The 19873-nt window shown below is 37.9% G+C and overlaps 1 protein-coding gene across 1 annotated transcript in view; it reads left to right on the forward strand.

Annotated features, from left to right (window-relative positions):
- Positions 1-19524, forward strand: part of LOC306771787 (testican-2) — a gene marked incomplete at both ends in the record, with an annotated part of 47293 nt that extends 27769 nt beyond the window's left edge. Inside the window, 8 exons of the mRNA XM_079261104.1 lie at positions 5906-6020; positions 9692-9800; positions 10287-10395; positions 11833-11952; positions 12072-12290; positions 17241-17303; positions 18044-18181; positions 19379-19524. Of these exons, the coding sequence (XP_079117230.1) occupies positions 5906-6020; positions 9692-9800; positions 10287-10395; positions 11833-11952; positions 12072-12290; positions 17241-17303; positions 18044-18181; positions 19379-19524 (1019 nt within the window). The remainder of the gene's footprint in view (positions 1-5905; positions 6021-9691; positions 9801-10286; positions 10396-11832; positions 11953-12071; positions 12291-17240; positions 17304-18043; positions 18182-19378) is intronic.
- Positions 19525-19873: the final 349 nt, after the last annotated feature.

The raw sequence follows: 19873 nt of genomic DNA on the forward strand, positions 1-19873 counted from the left end.
AACAAAAGATCTAACCGGAGACTTCAGGCACTTCCTGTGACTTTTATGTAAGCTGATTGAGACATCAGCGCGGCCCCACGTTCGCAGCTCTGTGCGTGAGGGTCGTTTCAGAAGAAAAAGGTGCCAACTGATCTGACTTGACAGAGGAGCTGTCATACTTGACCCTGACATCTTTTATTTGTGCGAAACAATCAGACTTCTTTTGTGCTTTGAGAACAATTTCACTAATCGGATATAAAAGTGAGAGTTATTACATTTGAGTTTCTAAGGCTTTAGGAAATCCCCGATTTAAATCTAATAGTACAACAGCATTCTAAGCTGACAGTGAAATGGGTCAGTCTCTTTCACACTTTTAATATTTCAGATGTTTGGTGGGCGCCCGTATGTCTTGGAAGCCGAGGTTTTATTTTAGCCCAAAATCACTAAGGTACTTTATCAAATGCAAAACAAATGTTTGCTGTAAGGTTTATATTGATGATCCTGTCTCACTGCAAGGCGCCATGCTCAGGATTCAGATGCGAGCGCAGACAACAGCAGGACAGCCGATCCTGGATGAGAAAGCAGCTGAATGATTGTGTTTTTTTGTCTGCAACATCATAATAATAATCCAAGAGTTTGGATGCTGTATCGGTGCAGCTGCATCTCTTTTGTTGTCATGATTAAAATGGGATTTAAAACCAGTGGGCTTTACATTTCCCAGCTCTGCAACAAATTCTGTCTGCAGAGAAAGGCCAAAGCAGGAGAGCAGGTGAAAAGAAAACACATCTGATCTTTGATGTAAATGTAGTCTTCTGTTTGAATTTCATTTTTAGCATGTGGGAGTGGTATCGGAATAGCACATGAGGCATGTTTTGGATTTGAAGACGCTCATAAATACTGCACATGGGAACAAGGAGAGAGCTGCTACCTGAATCAATACTGAAAAAAAAATCCAGCTTAGTTTCTATGGGAACACACAATAAAGCAGTATTGTGGGGCGTGATTAAAAAAAGATGAGAATGAGTAAAAGGTCAGGCAATGGACCACTTAAAAGGGGTGTGTGTGTGTGTATGTGTGTGTGTGTGTCGGGGTGGGGGGGATCTGCTAGAGTGGATGGTTATTTCATCATTTACAGTTTTCACAAATCTGTATTTATCCCCTAATGACAATTTAAGCAGCATCTGCTTCGGCTCCTGTGTCTTTAAGCTCTCCCTACCCTGAAGCCCACTTTTCTCTAACTCAAACCACCTTATAGGTCATTTGTTCATACAACCCAGAAGAGTGTCCTCTTAACAAGCACGCCTTCAGGCTGCTGGTAATGTTGCATTTCAGGTCTAAACGACTGCACAGAATAAAAACTCGGGTGTGAGTTTGAGAATTCAAGCAAATGTCATCACGGAGGGTTGATTTAATAAGGCAGCAGTACTCATAAGAAAGTAGCAGAAATGTGGATAGGGTGAGCTCAAAACCATAATACAGCTGCTATTTGTTGGTTTTTTTAGAACTTTATTCCTCTCATTTGCTTTCTTAGTGTGTATTAATACCAGAGGGAAGTGAAGATACTGAATTACTAATAGCACTAAAGAAGGTTTTTTGTTTATCTGAGAACAGCGGATGATGTCACTTTCATTACTGTTGAAAAGATTATTGGAAATGCATGTTGACTGGGGCTGCACAGTGGCATGGTGGTTAGCACTGTGGCCTCACAGCAAGAAGGTGGTTCGATCCTCGGCTTGGATGTTGGCCTTTCTGTGAGGAGTTTGCATGTTCTCCCTGTGTATGCGTGGGTTCTCTCTGGGTACTCCAGCTTCCTCCCACTGTCCAAAGACATGCATGTTAGGTTCACTGGTTATTCTAAATTGCCCATAGGTGTGGTTGCTTGTCTCTGTGTGGCCCTGCAATGGACTGGCGAGCTGTCCAGGGTGTCCTTTCGCCCAAAGACTGCTGGGATGGGTTCCAGCTTCCCCGCAACCCTTCCTCGGACTAAGCGGTTAGGATATTGGATGTTAGGGTGTCGACTGACTGGGAAGCATATTGCTTATGTCTTTAAACAATAGAAATTTCTATCATAAACAACAGTTTATTATTCAGCTGCCTAGTTAAATCAAGACTGAGCAAAATACCCGCTGGACCAGATAAAGTAAATAAAAGTTTCATGGTCACGAAATCTTTTATGTGGGATGACACAAAGTTTATGAGCCACCAGCACTTGAGGAGTCTAGCTATCTGTCTCTGAGCTTCCAGGCCGGGCATAACTGCTACAGTTTGCCTCTGGGGATTAATAAAGCCTTGTGTTTCTACAACAGTAACAACTATGATTCAGATAAATGGGTTTCTAATTCAATTAAGACAGGCAGCAAATGTTAGACCAGTCCTGACTCACTTATCGTTGTTTTCGATAATGTAGCTGAAGTCCATCTCCCAGTGTTTTTTCTTCTCTCTTCTATATGGAATCACTGTTATGGGAATTTGTAAGTTTTTAAATACCAAGCCCCCTTTGAGACCTCTTCACTATATATTACACCATGATTTCATCAGCTAGCATATCCCCACAGCCATAAGATTAAATCATTATTACATTTCAGCTGTGGGTTGTCTTGCAAGATTAATACAAACTCATTCTATCAACCACAAGTAAAAGCTTCTTGTGACCCAGTTAAAGTTTTAAGAATGCTTGTACACTGCACTGTCAGAAAATGAGGCACGAGGCAGAGTAGATTTCTGTCCCCTAAGGTGCAGTCTGGACATGCGTATACTTTGGAGTTTGTAAATGGACATCCTATGTGTATCTTTTTGAGAGTTTAAAAAAAAGGTACACTTGTAGAATGTTTTAAAGAAGTAAATGGGGGTTGTATGTGCTCTTTTTTGTAAATATTAGGGCAGGGGTGCCCAATTCCGGTCCTTCAGGGCAACAATCCTGCAGGTTTTCCATACATTCCTGTTCCAACACACTGACTCAAACTAATCACCCATTGTGCAGAACTTCATTGGCTGTTGGATCTATTTAATGAAACCCAGGTGTGTTGGAGCAGGGATACATGAAAAACCTGCAGGACAGCGGCCCTCAAGGATTGACTTTGACCCATGTATTGGGGGAAATATTAGGAGGTAGTATAGGTTAAAAAAAATGGATGAACAGATTCGCTCAGATTTCTATTTAAGTGCTTTTTTTCCAAGATTACACTAATAAAATCTATGTTAGAGGTTAGTTAAGTTGCAAAGACTTGTATTATGTTATGATCAGTTCAATAATTTACAAAAAAAACTTTCTGATCAAGTTGCACATTTTTACATATTTGTGTGAAATATGATTCATAATGCAAAATGTTTCCAGGGAATGCGTGTCTTTTTTTTTTTTTTTTTTTTTTTCCACTTAAGTCTTTATTAATTTTTTTAGAAATAAAATATAAACATATACACATATACAGAAGGCAAACCAGTGCCCCTTCGATGCATAGATTTACATTGTGTAAAATAACACAACATTAAAAGAAGAACAAACACACAAAGTGAGAGCAACAAAAAAAAAAAGGAAAAGACAGCAACCAGTATTCGAATATACAGGTATATACGAAGAATCGCAATAAATCGAATCGGCACCCATACATTTTTCTTCCTTTTTTCTTCCCTTCTCCTTCTTTTCCTCTTTTTTTCCCCTTTTCCCTTCTCCCCTTTCCTTCCCTTTCTTTTCTTCCCCTCTTTTCTTTCCTTCCTTCCTTCCCCTTTTTCTCCCTTTTTCTTCTTTTCTCTTTTTCCTTTTTTCCCTTCTCCTTCCCTTCTTTTCCCCTTTTTTTTCTTCCCTTTCTCCTTTTTTTTTCTTCCTTTTGTCCTTCCCCTTCCCTTCCTTTCTCTTTTCTTTTCCTCCTTCTCTTTCTCTCCCCCTCTTTTTTTCTTTTTAAAGTGTGTTCTTTGAAATTTTGTAGGCAATCCATTTGTCCCATTTTTCATGAAATTCACCCTCTTTAAGTCTCAAGACATAAGTCATTTTCTCCATGGTGAAAATCTCCTGAACGACCTCCATCCACTGAGTATGGCTGGGCGGTTCAGGTTTTAGCCATCGCCGTGTTATTGCTTTTCTTGCGGCTGTCAATAATATTTTTACTAAATACTGGTCATCCTTATTTACAACATCAGAAAGATAGCCAAGATACAATGTAATGAATGTCAAAGGAATGGGGTATTTTAACATCTCGCACAAGGTTACGTGAACAGATGTCCAAAACAATTTAATCTGTGAACAATCCCAGAAGATATGAGTATGATTAGCACCTATAGTGCCACACTGCCTCCAACACATTTGCTGACAGGATAATTGTTTACTTTTAATAGATGGCGTAATAAAGAACCGAATAAAGTTTTTCCAATTAAACTCTCTCCATTTTAAAGAATTTGTAGAAGACTGAGATAGCTCACAGATTTTATGCCATACCTCATCAGAAATTGTAGTAAGTGATTCCTTCTCCCATTTTTCCTTGATATACAGAGTTGTACGTTTTTGACAGGACATTAAGCTCAAATAAAGCTTATATATAATTTTACGTGGTTTTTGTTGGTACGCATCGCATATTGTCTCTAAAACTACACGTTTTAGTCTTTTTTTTTTTTAAGAGTTAGAAAATTGCTGATTTCATGATGTATAAAGCGTCGTGGAAAGGAGTTGGGATTTGAATTGGCAGCCTTGTGCTTAAAGGAGAAGAGCAGCAAATGTTGACATTATGTCAGAAACATCAAGGTCACATTGTTGCAAGAATGCAAATATCACCAGTATCTGCATCCTACAGTGAAGAAGAGAAGAAAGATGTCTTAAAAGTGACATTGAGAGATGTTTTTACATAGACCAATTTACAGTTTTTACAATCTGTCTTGAGACTACATAACACACCACATTGCTAATCTCCCACTGGATTTTCTTGTCACCACTAATTCCATAAAAGTCCACTATTTCCTCCTTGTTTCCACCTCAAAGTACCACCTAGCTGTCAGATTTGCAAGGATCTGCTTGCTAGTCGCCTTGTCTGGTGACCCTGTTGACTACAAAACAGCTGCTTGAAGCTGACTCAGTATTTCACAGCTTAAATTTCTCTCAGCGCCCTGCCGCCTGCTACTCACTCTGAAATTTATCTTGAGCCTTAGAGTTTTTCCAAGGCCTTTCTAGAAAGGTGGCAAATGGACTGGGAATGTGCGACATCCACTTTCCAATGGCATTGACCGTTGGCTGAGGAAGGTGGAGGACATGATGCTATTTCCATCTTAGCCTATCAGTGGAAAAGAGGCTGGTATTGAACCGTCCAACTCTCTGAAGAGAGACAAAGACGCAGCGGAGGGTGGGGGGAGGGATCAAGAGGGGAATGCTTGAGACAAAGATGGAGTGTGAGTTTCTGTGTGAGAGAGAGAGAAGAGGAGAGCTGGGGAGAGACAGTGATAAGTTGACATGAAGGAAGTGAGATGTGGAAAGCCAAAAGAAGGAGACGCTCAGTCAGGGCTGTCAGGTTTTCAGAGACAGCCCATGTAGACTGCTGGCATTGGTTTAGGCGATGGGCTTCCACACTAATGACAGCTAGGCATCAATGTTTTTTGCAGCGCATCCTATAAAATCAATTGACTCATTTGTGCACACTGTGAGAATAATTTTCCACTGGGCGTTGCATGATTTTTTTTAGTGCCCACACTTGAATAAAAGATAGTTTTGAGAGAATGGGAGGTGTAATTTTAGGTGGTGTAATTGCACAGAACTTGATTACACAACAGAGCAAATAGCAGCAGTTGTGTTTTTGCATACTCACTAAGAGTCTGTGGAACACATGCTCCTTGTCAAAAGGAACAAAAGCGCAGCCAGAAGCTGTTTTTGCCTGCTAGGGGGGACAAAAATAGAGATTTTAAACAAAAACCTCTCAGGTATGATTGACATGTATTTCTGTGTTCACAGCTGTCGACACCACCAAGGACCCGTGCCAGAATGTGAAATGCAGCCAGCATAAGGTCTGTGTTGCTCAGGGCTACCAACGGGCCATGTGTGTCAATCGCAAGAAACTGGAGCACAGGTAGGAGGAGTTTCAGTCCTTAAATCAAAAGGGTGCTTTGTTTTGGGTTTGTAAAAAGTGAGACATAAGGTTATAAATTTCGAGGCTGGAAAGATGCTAAAAAGTATTTCTGCTGCACCAGGAACATCAAGTCACCTAGAAGTCCTTATAAATGAAACATTATTGATTTAAAAATATAAGGCTTTCCAACTAGCTGGAAAATTTCTGATGGGAAATGGTTAATTTAAGAACTAATTCTGTGATAAGTTCTGCAAAGATTCAAATTCACAGTCAATTTAAAATTCCAACACTATTAAACACTTTAATTTCTTATCTAAGTGAATTTCAGATCAATTATGGATTGGGAGTATCTGTCAAATTTGAATCCGATATTCTGAAAACTGATCGACACATTCAGGGAGAATCCAGTGGTCAGGGTGTCCTCTCATTTGGGTGCGTTTGTCTGTACTTTTGAAGAATACATGATGTATTTGACTTTGTACTTAATCATACCTGAACATACCGTGTTTAGAACATAGCAAACAACAAAAAATGGGTACTAATAAACCATTACAATTTAAGCTATACAAAAATATGATGTATTTTTAACTATTCAGTGGCATAACAGTGAAATGAATGTTTCTCTCCTCCTAGACTTTATTTTTCTGTGAAAACAATTTATCTGCCCCGACGCTCATTTATTCCACTCTGAGTGAAAAACAAATGAGCCGGGATGTGGTCTGGAAAGAATTAATGAAGTGAATTATTACAACCTGCAAAGTCTATCTGCAGCAACAGGCATTTATCTTTTTCAATAAAGTGCGTCATTTACAGAGTCACTGCAGAGATGAGAGACTGTAATAAGCACGAGTGCATCCACACCAAGCCATCTCAGCATCATTAAGAAGGAGTCGAAGAAGTCATACAGCAGAGCTGCATGGCTGTGCTCAATGAACATAAAGGCAGGTGGTGTGAGAGAGGAAAGCAACCGAGGCTAATTTCATGAGCAGTGCGTCCAAATATTAACACACATTATCACTGTCAGTCAGCTAGCTATCATAAAAAATGTCTTGTTTTGGGTCACAGTTTGCCGAATTGAGTAAAAACTACTTTTTAGAGATTTTTCTTTGTTGTTTTTAGTCTGTGTGTGACTCTTGCAAGGTGGTTATCATATAATCTGTTCACAAAAGTATCTTCTCAATTCTGAGAATTTTGTTTTCATATGTCCACAAAACTAAGATGTATGCCTCAGAGCGTTGAAGAATTTAATAACATCCCCTTGCCAACAAAAATCTAAGTGATTTAGTCTTCTTAATATGTTTGTTTTTTTTCCTTTTTTCTAAATGCTTGTGATATTATTATTTCACAATGAAAACAAGCAGCCAAAGCCATGGCTGATATGAAATGTCATGTAAGCTAAACAAATTCAAACATACAAGGTTTTAGAAAAAACAACACAAAACCATCGCCTTAATTTGCAAATGGGGACTTCTCAGGACTGCTGTTAAATTTTATGTCCATGCACACAAACAAACACAATTAAATTAATTTATTTAATAAATATAAGGTTAGAAAAAGAATGTGTCTCCAAGACAACACAATGGACTGCATTTGATGGAATTTCTTCCACTGCCATAAAGTTATGTGCAGTGTAGAATAAATTTGCTGTCCAGATTTCCAAGCTGCTGGGAAGAGGTGAAAATAGTTAGCATATTCAAAACGGCAACCATGAAATACAGCAAAACATTTTGAGGTATGGCCAATGAATTTAAATGGATCAAGGATTATTTTTACCCAAAAGTTTTATTTTGTCTTTTTAAAGTCTGCTTTATAATTTACAAGCTTGATTAGGTCACACACAAGTTAATCAATTAGTTTTGAATGAAATACCCCAGTTCACCCAGAGGGCCACATGAAATAGTTCCAATACTTAAGCATATTTAGCAAATGTAGTAAAAAAAAGAAATATAAATTTGTTAAAAAATATTTACTGAGTGGGACCATGGTATAAGCAGATTAAACAACTTGAATCCATGCATTAGACGGTTATAATGCATTTCGCGGAAGAACGCGGGGTCTAGAACACCACAACGCGCAGCATTATAACCGTCTAATGCACAGCTCCTCGTTGTTTTATTCCTTACATATACATATATGTAGCCTATGTCACAATGCTGGTTTTAACGTACTCCTTATCTAATATTTTTAAATTGGTACAATAAGGTTTAGAATTCTCAAATTTTCCTGAGAACTAGTACAAACAAACTAATTTTTTTAGTATGTTTTGTAAAATTAAGTGTGGAATCAACAATGATCCCCAGGTTTTTAGATTCACTGACGTTTTTTTTTTTCAATCATGTGACTGCCTAAATATTTGTTGAGAAAGTCACTTTGATGTTGTTTGAGAAGTACACTGTGACAGGTTTCCTGTGTTCAGTGGAAGGCAGGGTTGTTAAGCCACTCTGTTGCCTTTTCCATAGCTACGGATAATTTAAATAATTTAGCTGCAACTAAATTTGCATCCCTCCCATGAGCAAAGATGACCATGCGTGTCTATAGCATACATCAAGATCTCCACGCTGCCGCAGATGAGGCGAAGATCACTGATGTACAAACTGAAGAGCAATGGCTCTGAGATTGACCCCTGTAGCACACCTGTAGTGCAGGCACTAAGCAAAGATCATTTATCTTTGGTCATTACAGAATGGTTGTGGTCTGCACGGTATTACTTAAACCAGTTAATTGTATTTAAGGACAGTTTGAAGTTCAATAGCTTTGTCAGCCACACAGACTAGTTAACAGTGTCAAAAGTCTTGGGAAGAGCCAAGAAAACATCACCGACCAACCCTTTATTGTTAAGACTAGATTAGATTACTTCCAGGATGCAGTGTCAGTAGAGTGCATTGCTTGGAAGCCAAATTGCATGGTGTGCTGCATATTTCCATTGTTAAGGAGTTCAGTTAGTTGCTCAACAACAGCGTTTCCTACGACATAACTTAACCCTTTAAAGTTCATACTAAAGAAAATGCAGAGAAAAAAATGTTTCTCGGCATGTTTCTATTTGTTTTGGACAAAAAGAATCAGAATAAATGTTTTTTAGCAAATTGTTGAGATTTAGTGTAATAATTAACAACAGTGAAATGGCCGCAACCAAGTGGTAGAGATATTCAGGCAGGTTTATTTCCACAATTTCATCACAATCACTTCAAATTTACCTCTACCAAATGGTAAACCAGGACCTTAGAGGAATAAGCAACGGATACTTATGGAGCCAGGAAAGGCGGCATTTTGAGTTGTTGTCTGATTAGTTTCAGTCAATTATAGATAATTACTGAATAGATTAAATCACATAAAGACAAGCAGTTTCCATCTTTAAAAAATGTTTCTGACTAATAGAATTGTTTATTTTGAAAGTAATACAGGTTTTGATGTGTTAACTTGATAGCATGTTGCTAACACACTAATTGTTAGCAACTCATGAGTATGCAGGAGTGAACACGTTAGCATGCTAATATAGCAAGCTAGGCTAATCTTATGCTAAGAACTACCTCACAGAGCAGCTAACTTAAAATATACCTTGTTGTGTATCATGAACACCACAAACAAAATTATATTTATCTTTGTTGTGTTGGAACAGTAATTGTGTATTATTATGTGTATACAGTTGAACTTTATCTTTCTTTCTTGCTCAGAGTCAAACAGTCAGAGCAGCTGGAGCTGCATGAAAGCAGCTGTAAACCGTGTCCTGCGGCTGCCTCTTCACCTGTATGCGGCTCTGACGGACACAACTATGCTTCAGAGGTAAAATCAAATATTCTACAGTAATGTTTCTTCTAGTTTACTTTTCCTGTCTTTTTTCTTTATTGTTTAAATTTAGCAATATCAACAGCCCTTATAAAAATAAAAAGTGGCCATGTCAATTTTAAATAATTAGCGGAGACCAGTCAAGTGCACTTTCCTGCTGTGCTGACATATATGTTGTGTATAAGGGCAGCACAGTTCATCACTGCTCTCAGTGGGACAAGTGCAAAGGCTCAATGTGGCCTATGATTAATGACCGACTTTGTTTTGAGTGACATCACAGCAGACCAGCCACTGCCAGGACCATGTTGATTTATGTGTAGTTTTTAATTTTGACCTTGCATGAGAAGACAGATGAAAATGACAGCTCATTCTTGCTGCCTCTCCTTAAGTGCAGTGTCTCGTCTGAATGAGCAATCTTTGTCCTGCGGTCATCCTTATAAATATTTTAACTGCATCCCTGCCTTTTCTCGCCTTCGCTTACAGTGTAAGTTGGAGCAGCAGGCTTGCCTCACAGGCAAAGACCTGAGCATTATGTGTGCTGGATTCTGCCCCTGCACCGCAGCCTCCATCACAAGGGCTGACATGAAACGAGGCAAGCACCTTTACTTTTACATCCTGCATGTTCATCTTAATACTAGGACTCACTTTTATCCAATCCAATCCACTTTATTTATAAAGCACATTTTTAAAAACAGAATTTCGCCAAAGTGCTGCACAGAGTCGAATATCCCAAAATAAAAATTAAATGAAATAATAATGTTGTTAAAATAATAAAAACAAGTTAAGCAATAAATAAATACCCAATAAAATAATTAAAAAGAAAAATGGAACGGATAAAAGATACAGAGGACCACACGACTCACACAGTGTTAAAAGCCAAAAAAATAAAAGTGGGCCTTTAGACGAGACTTAAAGCACTCCACCATGTGGGGGCAGCTCAGACATGGAGGGGCAGAGCATTCTAGAGTCTAGGACCAACTACGGAGAATGCCCTGTCCCCTCTAGTCTCAATTCTCGTCTTAGGCACCATAAGCTGGGACTGGCCCTGAGGCCTCAAAGTGCGAACTAGGGTGTAAATTAGAAAGCATTCGGTAATGTATGGAGGGGGGCAGTCCTTTTAAAGCTTTAAAAACAAACAATAAGATCTTAAAATCAATTCTTAAACGTACACTAAAATCGGGGAGATGTGATCGTGTTTTCTGATACCAGTTAGAAGTCGTGCAGCAGAATTCTGGACTAACTGCAAGCATGGCTGATACCTACATAGAGACCATTGCAGTAGTCCAGTCGAGAAGAAATAAAAGCATGCACAACTTGTTCCAGAACATGAAAAGATAAAAAAAGGTTTCACTTTTCATAAAAGACGATTAATCTGTCTCCATCATTGCCTTTCCTTTAATGACTCAAGCTTTCTTTAAAAAATACCAAAGATATATGTTATTCTGTCCTGCATTCTTACCGCAAGATAGGACTTCCATTTTCTCCCAAAACAAATCAACCCCGTGCTTGTTTGACATTTGGGATCAATAGTCACCAATTTCAGAGATTACTGTTAGCCAAATACCCCCCATGTGGTTAACTGCTCTTTCAATCATGTAGTAATTAATTATTTAGAGTGTACACAATCTATTAGTGCCGCCAAACTCCATTGATTGTCCAGTGCTCTTGGGCACGTGCAAATGCCAATTGAAAAAACAGATCGAATGTTTCTTCTGGATTAAGTGTGTAGCAAGATACTGAAAGTGGATTTCTAAAGGCAAACAACAGTTTGCTGCCTCAGAGCTGACTGTAAAAATAGTGTTTTCTTATGGCTAGTAGATGGTAAACTTAAATAAATCAGAGCATGGAAATCTAATTGTAGAGATCAGATGTGTGACTTTAAGCGGATCTTGTGCCGTTGATTTTTACATCGGTGAAAACACTGAATGCTGCATTGAGTCTGTTGCTGACTTCAGGGAAAGTGAGTAATGCGGCTGTCTAGCAGCTGCCAGAGTTTTGAATGGTAGGATCTCCTTCATTTTTCCTCCAGAGAGCTGCACCGGCCAGGACCTGGCAGATCTGGGTGACCGCCTGAGAGACTGGTTCCAGCTCCTTCACGGAAACGCAAAGCAAAATAACTCTGGCAAACCTGGAGCTGGCAGCGCTTCAGGTTAGACAAACTATAAGCAACTCTATTCTGCAATCTTCAAACATACAACTCAGTTGTCTGTGCAAAGAGATGTAATATAAGCAGAAAGAAACTACAATGAATGTGGTTATTACTGACAGTTCTGGACAAAAGCCTGGTGGCCAGCTGCAAAGACTCCATCGGTTGGATGTTCTCAAAGCTAGACACCAACAGTGATCTGTATTTGGACCAAGCTGAGCTGGCCGCTATTAACCTGGACAAGTATGAAGTCTGCATCCGACCCTTCTTCAACTCCTGTGACAGCTATAAGGACGCAAAGGTTTCTACAGCGGAGTGGTGCCTGTGCTTCTGGAGAGAAAGTGAGTGAAGGGATTTCCACAGAAGAAACATGGGTCTATTTTCAGCAAAATCTCTAAATGGGTGAAATAAAAGCAAGGTGAGATCACAGGGGGAAACACAGGGGAGGCGCTGACGTCGGTTTCTTTCACCTGCTTCTAAGAGTGGCAGATCAGAGTGGTTTTGATCACTTTGAGGGCTTTGTGGGATAAATATAAAATAAATAAACACAAAACAACATCAAATGACTGGGGGTCGAACCGAACAATAGGTTTTGTCTAGATATGAAAATATGGCCACACACACTGGACACCAGTTAACCCAAGAAGCGCATGAAAAAAATGATCAGATAAGTTTTTTTTTCTATTATGAGACCTTTAATTGTCCCTCAACAAAATGTAAAATAGAAAAATCACAAATTTTAGGGTTGTTTACCATTTATTACCATGTAATATGTGAAAATTTTTATAGTGTAATCTTCTGCTTTCTTGTGTCCATTAAGGGACAGAAGACAAAGATCAGATTGTGTTCCACAGGGTTTTTAGCAAAGTTTGTACCATAAAAAGAAGGAAATGTCTCAGAAGCTGTATATATTATATACTGTATGTCACACTAGGATCTTATGGGTCAAGTAAAGATGCATTAAATTAATATTCTGGACATCATTTGGGAGCTTCGATGTGCTGACACAGAGACAACTTGCCTGACTGCAGAATAAAAACAATCCTTCTCGTACTTCAACGGCTAAGAAAAAATAACATTGACTTTTCCATATAGAAAGGGTTGAACGAATCCAAGACACTGACTTAAATAGCTGTGGTATCTCCAGAAAGTAGACTGTAACTACTTTTTATCCTTTTTTGTTATTTTATATAGCATCAGAATGGACTCGGTACAACACATAGACATCATATTTACATTGACGCCGCATTGTATCATGCTGCCTATACGAGCTGACGTCTTATCGTGCCGCCATCTTGGATGGGTCTCCCATGCGCCTCCAATGCATTTATTTGTAAGGTCCAACCACAAGAATAATTTCACAAATTTTTACCTGATTTTTCTCACAGGTTAGTTTGTTACAAAGGGCGGAGATATTGTTATGATACAGATCACTGTCAAACATTAAAAACGACGTGCTTTTATGCTAAAATATGTTTTATAATGAAATTTAACTAAGATATAGGGTAGCTACAATATAAATAAATGTATAAAGGAATTTGATACTAACATGTTTAATTGTTTATTGATGCATTTGGATTTATCTATTTATTTTTATCTGGTCAAATAAATTATTATTCAACCTTGTGAAATGTAATTCCACACGATCTGCTTTCAATATTTTGCCGGTTATTGCAACCGTATGCTAAACAAAATATGGAACAGTTGCTGGCTTTCTCTTGACTATGGTTGACTCTTTCTTTTATTTACATTTATCAGTTTATCAATATAGAGATACAGTTGTACAAAGTCTGAAAATAAAGTATTGTATCAAAACTGTGCAATTCAGAAGTCGTAAACCTCCGCCAAGACCTTTAAAAAGTTCCTGGATCCAAACAGTGATCCGAATCACCAGCTAAATTAAATTAGTTTTTTCTTTTCACGTTTCCAACAAGTCCTGAAAATTTCATGAAAATCCGTCCATAACTTTTTAAGTTATCTTGAACACAAACAGACAAACAAATAAAGCCGGTAAAAACATAACCTACATGGCGGAGGTAATTATGCTACCATGTAAAGCTCTCTTGGTAAAGCATTAATATATTTTTTCATGAACACCTCAAAGGACTGAAATTTATCACTTGCATTGCATTCACTGTGTTAACATTATTTTTAAACCAATTATATAGAAAAGCTTTTTGTTTGTGTGTAATATATACGCGTTGTTCCACAGAAAACCTTATATGGGGAAACTACATTGACTCTGCAGCAAGACTCAAAAAGCGGAGTCCCATTTAATATGGTGGTAACGCTGGTCCACTCTCCAGAGACCAAATGAGGTGTCTATGTATACATGATTTCTATGGTACAACACGTAACATTTTTCCTCTCTCTCTTCATCTTTTTTCTCACTTCCTTTTCTCCTGCTCTCCTACCAATCTCTAGCGTTTAGACAGAACACCATAATAGCCCTTATCCATTTACTCATCAGTGTACAGGTCTGACATTAAACCCAGTTTATTAGCTGTATCACTCTGTGTGCGGCCTCTTTTAATGTCTGTTCACCTTGCTTTAGACAAGGACGTCATCACCTGATCTATGGTTCTCCACCTACAAAGCCCTCAAAAGCATAATCCTCACATTAATACTGTGACATTAACCTGTAACTTAATGTTCAAAAAGGAAAAGACTCCTTAATTAGTGTCCTTGATTGGAAATTAAGACAGGTTTTCTAATCTATTTTAAACTTCTTTTTAAAATAAGATTTTTTTCATCTTTTGATATTTTTATACCTTAACTGCAAAGCATCAACTTCTACAAGGTGCCATCAGACTCTTTTTATGCTTGCAGTCATGAGATGCTTTACATGTTCGTCCTGTAGGAGTTCAATACTAAAATGTGTTTTAACGTCAGTTTTTGTCATTTTGACAAAGAAGTGAGGCTGAGAATATTGAACATTAGCTGTAATTGTTAATCTGAGAATAGATTTAAAAATGCCTGGTGTGCACAGAGAATACTCATTTTGAGCTCATATATCAAGACATTGGAGAGATATTGTACTTGACATTTTATTTGTAGTGATGGCATCAAATGATCAAGTGGTTCCATCAAGATTTATCCCAGCCCTGCATAAGTGGAACATTTTCACCATTTGACCTTTACTGAATTTGCATGCTTATCACTCATTGATCAGCCATCGCACCTGCACACAATAGATCAAACCGACGAGCTAATCAACTTTTTATCTGTAGAAGGTAATGTTGGTGGAGCTACTTGAGCACAAATCATTAAACAATCTGATCTTTGTGTCACATTGCATTGTTAGACTTACACACTGTTATTTTAGGAGGAGTCTGCCTGAAGACCTCCACTTTGGGGACAGTTCTGTTGCAGACTTCACTCTCGGGCCACTTCCACCATAGCGCTGGAAGTAACAAACACTTTTCAAAATAAGTTGCATTATGAAACGACATAGACGATTTTTCTAAATGAAATGCACCGACAAAATCAGCAAACAGTGTGTTAAAACCAATGTTTCACCATCTGGAATGCTCTATAAAAACTACTTAGCACATTGATTTAATGATTTTTCTAAATAAATTGCACAAATAAATCTGCCTACAGTGTGTTACAACCACTGTGTTGCCATCTGGATCACGCTTTACATAACATTAAGCACTTGGGTCAAACAAGTGTGCGGTCTCCTCTTTTCATAAAATAAAAAGAAAAAAAAGAAAAAATTTTTTAATTAATAATATCCCTTTGAATGTTTTTGGCAGCCTGCTGATTTTAATAAGGATGATATCGATAACTGTATGATACATCTATTAAGTATGTGTATTTGAGCAGTAAGACTTGAGAGCTTTAGCTGAATGTTATGTTTATATCATATCATGGTCAGTGAGAATTTTAATGCCAACTGGCTGCATTATTTTTATTTATATGCAAATGTAGTTTAATAAGCTAAATCACTGTTATATCACTCCTTTACGGTCGGCACCATAGCAACGTGTTAATCAACTGATTCAGATCAGCTGGCTTTGAGAGGTTGTTTAACACAAAAAGAACAATAACATCAACATAAAATAATTTCTATACTTTAGGATATTTAGTAAGTTTTGTAGAAAATAAATATTTGTTATTAAATGTTTACTGTACGGGACCATAGTATAAACCAGGGGTCCCCAAAGTCCATTGTCGAGGGTCACTGTCCTGCAGGTCTTCTATGTATCCCTGCTCCAACACACCTGCCTTACATTAAATGGATCCACCAGCCAGTGAAGTTCTGCACAATGGCTGATTCATTTGAATCAGGTGTGTTGGAGCAGGGATACAAGAAAAACCTGCAGTATTGTGTCCCTCGAGGACCCGAGCTGGACACATCTAGTATAAAGTAATTAAACAATTAATTAAATTAATCTTGTTGTTTTTACGGATGACAACACAACAGTTATAGTTTCCCTTTTTTTTAAATTTTGTTTTCTTTTGTTTGGTTTTACTTACCATGTGGTTATTACAATTTAGTTTTTATTGTAATCAATGTTACAGAAGCATAGCTCTGTCTCCCAAGTGATGAAATGATTACTTAACATGACAGTTTTATTGTAAAAACATGATATCTAACATGTTATTACATGATAAGATTTTTAAGTATTAAAAAAAAACTATCATGTTATAACATGATATGGTCCTATTTTTTAATATGGGTGACAGTTCTACGCTTCTGTATAATGTAAAATGTTTATTTTAAACTTTTTTGTTGTCTTCTGCTGTGTTTTATTGGCACTTGGCAAACTTTATACTTTACCTAATAGCATTGGGTTAGGGAGGGGTGGGTGAAGGAAAGCTTGTTTCTTCCTGCCCGATGGTGGAGGTGGCCTGAGAGCGGAGCTTGCAGCAGAATTGTCCTCACAGGCTGGGTTTCTTGGTTATTTTAAGCAACTTTTTTTTTTTTTTTCTCATTTGGGACTTTACCGTGCTGAAATATCTCATTATAAAAGCACAAATGCTTGGTAAAATTTATTGGCTTGCAGGTCGGTACAAAGTGCCTTTCCCTTAGTTTCTATTTCTATCTGTTCTGGAACTTCAGCACGTTTCCTTGTCCCTCTTGTCCGCATCCATATGTTCTTTCACCTAAGCTCTCCTCGATCAATCACACTCTGGGGAATGAAAAAGAAGACTTAAACAAATCAATATCAGCAAAAAAGTGTAATTATGAAGAGCATTGATTGAGATTAAGTTTAAGGAGAGGAGTTTGAGCCATTGTGTGTCATTACTTTTTCTTTTTTTATTTGTTTGTTTGATTCTCACAGAGCCCCCGTGCCTCGCTGAGCTGGAGAGGATCCAAGTGCAGGAGGCTGCCAAAAAGAAGCTTGGTAAATGTTTTGTTTTTTTTTGTATGATAATGTAAATTTGAGGATGTATTTTTAAGTACTACAGTTGCATTTTTAACACATTTTGAACAGAAAGCCATCACCAGTCAACCTTAGATCCTTTTAAAGTTACAGTATATTGCATACACTCACTTGACTAACTAGAAATGCAGATATGAAGCTGAAATGGGGTCAATTACAGAGCACACAACTGGGAAAAAGCAAGGCTAACATGACCATTGAATCCATGAGAAACTCTACCAAGCATCCATGCTTCCTCAGTGTGCTGCACAGCTGCTGCATTTACATTTCTTGTCAATTTTCTTTCTCAGTTGTAGGATGGGATGGGCTGTTGCTTGTGAGAAAACTTTGCTCTGGGTTTGACAGGAATGTCCTGAGGGAGTCTGAAGCAGTGGAGCTCTGTCATCCAGGCTGTCACTACATTTTAACATGCCAGTCTGACAGCTTAAAGAATCCCACTATGCCAACGTAATGTTTGAAATAATATCCACCAACATTGGCACACTCGTGTGAAACAAACAGCGGACACTTTCTTTGTCTCTGTAGTATTTTTTGCCAAAAAGCTGCTTCTATTTCGTTGTGATGGTCTTATCACTGACTCACCGAGGCGTGTTGATGTCCTTGTTTCCTGAACTCATCTCAGGCATCAGCATGGGGCAGAAATGCGTGATCATGTTATAGATATTCAATAAATAGCAATGAATGCGTGCATATTATTGCAGGGATGTATATTCCCAGCTGCGATGAGGACGGTTACTACAGGAAAGTGCAGTGTGACCAGAGCCGAGGGGAATGCTGGTGTGTCGATCCACATGGTGGAGAGATGACAGGCTCCAGAATCCATGGCATCCCTGACTGTGGTAAGAGTGATGCATGGAGGGATGGTGCAGGTAGTGGAGTTTTTTTTTCATTTGTTGATGAATATGCCTCATTTTTGGGTGCAATTACCAGAAATATCATTTTATGTTATATCTATAAACCTAAGCCACAAATCTCCCGCAGCTTTTTTTTTTTTTTTTTTTTTAAATCGTGTTTCTCTTTTTTTTTTTTTGTCTCTTTCTCTTCAAAAGTCTTTAAATCTTCTCATATCTAACATGCACAGTTGGTTAAAAAAAATGTTAAAATTATTTCCTTTTCATGACACAGTTTTCTAGAAACTAAATTTTGTTGCATTTTTCCTGGGTTTTTTAAACTTCTTTTCCTATATCTTTGACCAACTCCAGAATAAAGTGCTTAGTAAAAACTTCAGAACGACGTCACTTAACAGAATGATAAAATATTGACCTTAAGACATCTCTATGGAAGTGTTTGCCTAGCATACATGGTAAAGCACATCATGTTTCACCTCTTCCTGAAAAAGTACATAAATAATATGGAATTATCTATATGCACTATATAGGTAGTTTTTGGTAGAGTTTTATATTACAGCTGGCCATAGGCTGTAATAGCTGTGTAATAGCCTTGTAATAAATAATATTAAATAGAGAAATACAATGTAATAAGATATAACTGGCTTACTAAAATAAAATAAAATAAAAGCCCCAAATCCATAAACATAGTTATTTAATTTCATAAAATAAACTAGAAACAAGTCATTTGCATGTTTAAAGCCCTGATTCGTGGTTATTACATAGAAACTACCACACTGCTCACCAGGTAGAAAATACTATTTTGAAAGCATTATCGCAATACAAAAGCTGTTTGACCAGTAGGAATTAATTTCATTGGGTTAATATGGTAAACTAACAGTCTTACTTTATTTCATGCCATTAGTAAAGTGGACTCACTACTATCAACAGTTACAGTAAGGGTTATAACCACATTCATTTCACCAGTTTTATCAAAATATTGAACTGATATAATGTACTTGGTTCAAGTTACATTAAAGTATTTCTACCTTACTATCATTTTCCATGATCTAATGGTGTAGTTTCTTAGATACATCAGTTCAAAGTTCAGTCTCACCGGCCAAATCCAAACTATCAAAACAACTAGCGAACAAAAAAAGTTGTTATTTTCTTTCTATTGACTACTAACATCCATTTATCCTCTTCCAGATGAAGTAGCTGGATATTCTGGAGATTTTGGGAGTGGAGTGGGATGGGAAGATGAAGAAGAAAAGGAGGCAGAGGACAATGGGGAGGAAGCAGAGGAGGAAGAGGAGGAGGAGGGTGAGGCAGATGATGGAGGATACATCTGGTAGAACTGTTTGACACCACAAAGAGAGCATTGCACCTGGCCTGAAAATTGACAAGCATGGCTCTCTACTACGGGGAAAAGATTGCGGGATCTGATTGGGGATGTATGGAATTTCTCTGGTGAGATTTGTGGTGCTTAGCAGGTCCAATGATATGACAATGAGCTGTTTTTTGTTTTTATTTTTTCCTTTTGTCATAGATAAGTGTAATTGCTTCATTCTATTCTCTGTTTTTTGAGCAACAGAGCTTTGTGTATTTCTGTCCTGAAAAGGGGTAGCCACTGACTACTTGTGCCATAGGTAGCTAAAGTCCACCAAAATTCCTATCTTGTCTTACCGCCATCTATGCATATAG

Source organism: Telmatherina bonti, assembly GCF_933228915.1.
Source record: "Telmatherina bonti genome assembly, chromosome: 21".
NCBI lineage: Eukaryota > Metazoa > Chordata > Actinopteri > Atheriniformes > Telmatherinidae > Telmatherina > Telmatherina bonti.